The sequence below is a fragment of the Helianthus annuus genome, chromosome 3 (genome assembly GCF_002127325.2).
Source record: "Helianthus annuus cultivar XRQ/B chromosome 3, HanXRQr2.0-SUNRISE, whole genome shotgun sequence".
Classification (NCBI taxonomy): domain Eukaryota; kingdom Viridiplantae; phylum Streptophyta; class Magnoliopsida; order Asterales; family Asteraceae; genus Helianthus; species Helianthus annuus.
Window position 1 is genome coordinate 113,522,948 of NC_035435.2, and position 4,865 is coordinate 113,527,812.

Sequence of the window (4,865 nt, forward strand, 5' to 3'; positions counted from 1 at the left end):
AAATGACCATGATCAAAAGGCAAAAGCCCGAATTGTGTGTAGCGTACAAAGGATCCATGATATGACATATGTATTTTAGGGTGATCGTAGTTGTGTCCATTTAATTAAAATGGTTTCAGACACGTTGCTCTAATGAGTTGCATGCATCATTGTATTCGCAAGTTCATTCATACATCACAACATCGAACTAGTGGAAGAACATCTAGATGGGAGACACATTGCTCTAATGAGTTGCATGCATCATTGTATTCACAAGTTCATTCATACATCACAACATCGAACTAGTGGAAGAACATCTAGATGGGAGTAGTCAATCCGGTGTTATGTCCTTACTTGGTAAGGTTTTTGGTGATCCTTAAACATTACCATAATCTATTGTGGATACTCTCACGAGACAATTTATAGATAGTATCTACAGAGAGGTACGACCACTGCTATGTTATAATACATCTATATCATATCAAACATTCAACTTTAATTTTCTCTTGCGGCATGCTAGTTTATGAACCGATGGCCTTACAAACTAATATTATTCAACTAGAAACTCCACATATTTTTTTTTTGCTTCCCCTCCTATACCCTTCCTTGTTGAAAGGCTCTGAACATATTTCAAGGAATACTTGTCATGTTCTGGATCACATGTTTTACTACTTATTAGTGCAAATGGTCAGAAGGGTGTATGTATTGGAATAAATTTAATGCTTGGTCTTCTGGGTATGTAGTTTTCAGGTTCTTACCTTTAGTGAGCCAACAAGTCTAACGAAGCGAAGCCCCTGGTATATTGACACTTATTAAATCAAACATTAACATTTATTACAAAAAAAAGTAATACATATGATGATGATATATATTTAGGAATTCAAAAATATGTTACATTATTGCTAATAAAGGTATTTAACGACCATCTAAATAAGACGAAGATGTTGACAAATCTACATTAGAGCCACCAAATAAAGATGGCATGCCTGTTGTGAAGTAAGACGCCACAGGCATATTTATAGGGAGTACAGGGAGGGATGCTTCGGAGTTCAGTACTTGAATCACTTGTCTTATTGATGGTCGAAGTTTTGAGTCAGGATGTACGCACCATAACCCAACGATCATCATACGTTTGACTTCATCTTCATCAAATTCTAACCCTAGACGTGGATCCACTGCTTCCAAAAAAGTACCATCACCATAGAGCTCCCAAATCCATTCTGGTAACCATGTGTGCTTTTCTTGACCCTTGTAGTCAATAGATTTTCTCCCACATACTATTTCTAATGCAACAACCCCAAAGCTAAACACATCTGATTCTTTACTTGCCTTGCCTGTGGTGATACATTCAGGAGCCATATACCCCAAGGTTCCAGCCAAAATCGTTGTTTGAGAACCTTTTTCATGGTCAACAAACTTAGCTAACCCAAAATCACCAAGCTTAGCATTAAAATTTGAGTCTAACATCACATTACTCGATTTAATATCTCTATGCAAAACACATTGCTCCCATTCTTCATGTAAATACAGTATAGCAGAAGCTAACCCAATCACAATTTGGTACCTTGTCTCCCATGCCAACAAGCTCTTTGCCTTGAAAAGATGTGAATCTAAGCTTCCATTTTCCATATACTCGTACACAAGCAGAAGTTCACCTTTCTCGTGGCACCAACCGTTGAGTTGCACAAGATTTTTGTGCCTCAACCGACTGATGATTCTGACTTCCGATGCATACTCTTTGATTCCCTGTTTGGATGTCTTTGATACCCTTTTGACAGCTACATATGTGCTCAAATCCTTTAACATCCCTTTGTAGACTCCTCCAAAACTTCCCTCACCTAGCTTCTCTTTCTCTGCAAAGTTATCAGTTGCTCGAGCTAATTCAAGGTAAGAGAATTTTCTTGGCCCAATGGGGCTGATTTCAAATTCATGGTTCATCGACATAGAAAATCCAAGTTCCCCCACTTTATTACCAACCTTTTTCTTCTTCCACCACAAGATGAATGCAAGTATACCAAAAAGCATGATTAGAACCAATATCCCAGCTACTAATCCCACCACAAGCCCGAGCTTGTTTGCTGACCCGTTGTTTTCATCAACTTGTAAAGTAGAACTATTAAACATCCAAGATTTTACAGTGTTTTTATCAAACAGCTCACCAGCTGCAGCTGAAAACCCGAAAACAACCCATTCAGGCAACGCATCCCGGAGATCAACGGTGTAAACTAAACCATCTTGTTGAAACACTGTATTGTTCTGAAAACCAGTGAAGGAAACACTAAGGTTTTGAGATGCTGAATCATATCTTATCCAAGCTTGACACTCTCTTCTACTTGACATGTCATATTCCCATGGTAGATTCCTTACAGAAGCACGAGAGTTAACGTTGATACCTACATGATCACATTCGGAACTACTCTCCCAAGGGTTGCAATACGGATCAAACTCCACCCAAACAAATTGAGCGTTGCTATCATTGGCACCATGTATCACCGAACTATTCTGAGCAAGGAAGAATATGAAGCCATCATCTGGACGATAAAGGTCATTCTGGTCAAATATTTTTACAAATGAGAAGTTGGTAGAGAAGCTGGCTAGCTCACGCGAGCTCTTGTCCCAAAGATGAAGCCGTTCCGTGTATGTTACCTGACCAGTGACCCTGCTACTGTTGTTTTCTGTGGTCACCTGAATCCCATCATCAGAGATATAAGCTCCACCTTCAAATGTGAACCTGCCCTCGTAATTTCGACTAATGTTTGGCATACTGAAAGAAATGGAATCAGCATAAGGGATTAAGATAAGAAGGAAGAATGCTAAGATGCCCATGATTTAGCAGAAAATATGGTAATAAATTTGTGAACTTTTTGCTAGGTGGTTGTTCTTTGCAATTAGTATGAATATTAGAATATGAACCAGAGACCCTATATATGTGCCCAATTTGTAGCTATGAGGACAATATTTTTTTTTTTTTTTTTTTAGATTTTTCTAAGTTTGAGTCAGCGGCCACATCGGTCAAACATGTTAATTTAATGCGTGTGGGACTTGTATGGGCTGTGGGCATATATGTTCATACCTTATTCGATCAAGATATGGGTAAAGTTTAAATGTTTTTCCATTAAGATTAATAATGGGGTAATTAATAATTTTTTTTTGAATAAAATATGTTATAATAACCTTACTCCTAAATTAATCGGCTAATCCTAATTACCCCATGCTAATGCCCGGAGTCGACTCCGTACTTCTCCCCAAAAGACGCGTATCTACGACCCAAACAAAGCTAGAATGGCTGGCAGAATTATTATTAATTGGTTGACTTGTTTATAGAACAATACAAAAACAAATAAAATATTCATATAATTTTACAAGTATGAATGAAAAAGAGAACCGTTTTCATTCTAAAAAAAAAAAAAAAAAAAAAAAAAAAAAAAAAAAATATATAATTAATAAGTCATAGAACCACAACGGTCCAAAAAAAGCTTCATGGGTGGTCCAGTGGCTACTATTTTCTTACATGTATGTGCTTAAAGTCCATCATCAAGACCTTAGAACCCTGTTTTCGACTTTTCCAAGTGCGCACTGGTTTTATTCTTTATTTTATTCTAATATAAATAAACACACTCTTTTTCTTTAAATACACAAAAAAAACTAGGGTCGTAGGTACCCTGAGCTTTGTGACAAGGAGTGTGTGTGGTGCAGAAGTGTTTTACAGTACCTTTGATAGTTACGGGTTAAGTTTTTGCAAACATTTACTATACTAGTAAGGGGAAGTGTTGTTTTATACAAGCTTTTACTAAATTAAGATAAACATAGTGCAATAGAAATCCACTATTTGTTTTCAACCACTTTTACATTAGTATACACCATGTAAAAAAACATAGTGTCGAAAAGACGTAGAAAAATAACTAATTGAACGTTGAAATGACGAAAAAGATTAAGCAAGTCACAAGGTTTGTGTCAGAAAGAAGGCAATGTGTAACTTAGTGTTCTATATAAACACATTTCTTGTGTAAACCTTAATATAACTCACAACTCAATGCAAGCCTTTTTTGATCTCTTACCGTGTGATATGGTATCAGAGCAGTGTTCCTGATTCTTGAACATTTTGCTCATCATCTACAATCTTTCACCCAACCTCAAATCAGAAAAAAACTTGACAATAAAAAACAAAACCCTGAAATAGTTGCCGACATCGGAACAAAATCAAGAAGTTAATCGGAACAACATCAATAGTAGTCGCCGACATCAAAACAACTTCAACCGACAGATCAAGAAGTAAATCAAAGAAGTTCAACCGGGATCTTCAGCCGCATACCCGGTTCAACAAAACCCTAAATTTCCAATTTTTCTACTGCACACCGCCTGGTTCCAATCTCCGCCGCATTTTATCCCTCTCCGACGTCACATCTTATCCCTCTCCGACGTTGGTTGCTTGCGGAAACACGAATGGTTTCCGTCGGTTGGCAGCAACATGGGTGGCGCGTGCTTGAGCACGCTCGAGTTTGTCATCGTTGGAGCCTAAAAAACAGAGTTTGGTCCGACGGTAAGACCGACACTTGTTGTTTGAATCCCGGAGTGCGGGTAGGGCTTAGGATTTCAGCCGTTTTTGGAGTACAATTGCTGGATCTGTGGAGAATTGAATCGTTAGGGTAGAAGTAGAACGAGATTGGGATCTCATTTTGCTAGAAAAAGTGTGTTTGATGATTTTTTGTTTGATCGTAGAGAGAGAGACAGATATAAGATAGCGTTGTTTGTTTTTGGGATTAGGGTTTGTGTTCCAATAAATCCGTTGCACACCCTACCTATTCCGCTACACAAACCCTTCAGCAAGCCACAACTTCTATTCCGCCGACTCTTCTTGTGCGTACTACGGGCAGATTTGTTGAAAA

General features: G+C 37.9%; 1 protein-coding gene across 1 annotated transcript; it reads right to left on the reverse strand.

The window, feature by feature from the left end:
- Positions 1-817: 817 nt before the first annotated feature.
- LOC110929366 (L-type lectin-domain containing receptor kinase IX.1) lies at positions 818-2,890 on the reverse strand. The gene has a single exon (XM_022172520.2). It carries the CDS (start codon positions 2,803-2,805, stop codon positions 895-897), a length of 1,911 nt encoding a protein of 636 aa, XP_022028212.1. The 5' UTR covers positions 2,806-2,890; the 3' UTR covers positions 818-894.
- Positions 2,891-4,865: the final 1,975 nt, after the last annotated feature.

Excerpts from the sequence above, each read along its gene's own strand:
- LOC110929366 (XM_022172520.2), bottom strand. The coding sequence starts at position 2,805 with ATGGGCATCTTAGCATTCTTCCTTCTTATCTTAATCCCTTATGCTGAT.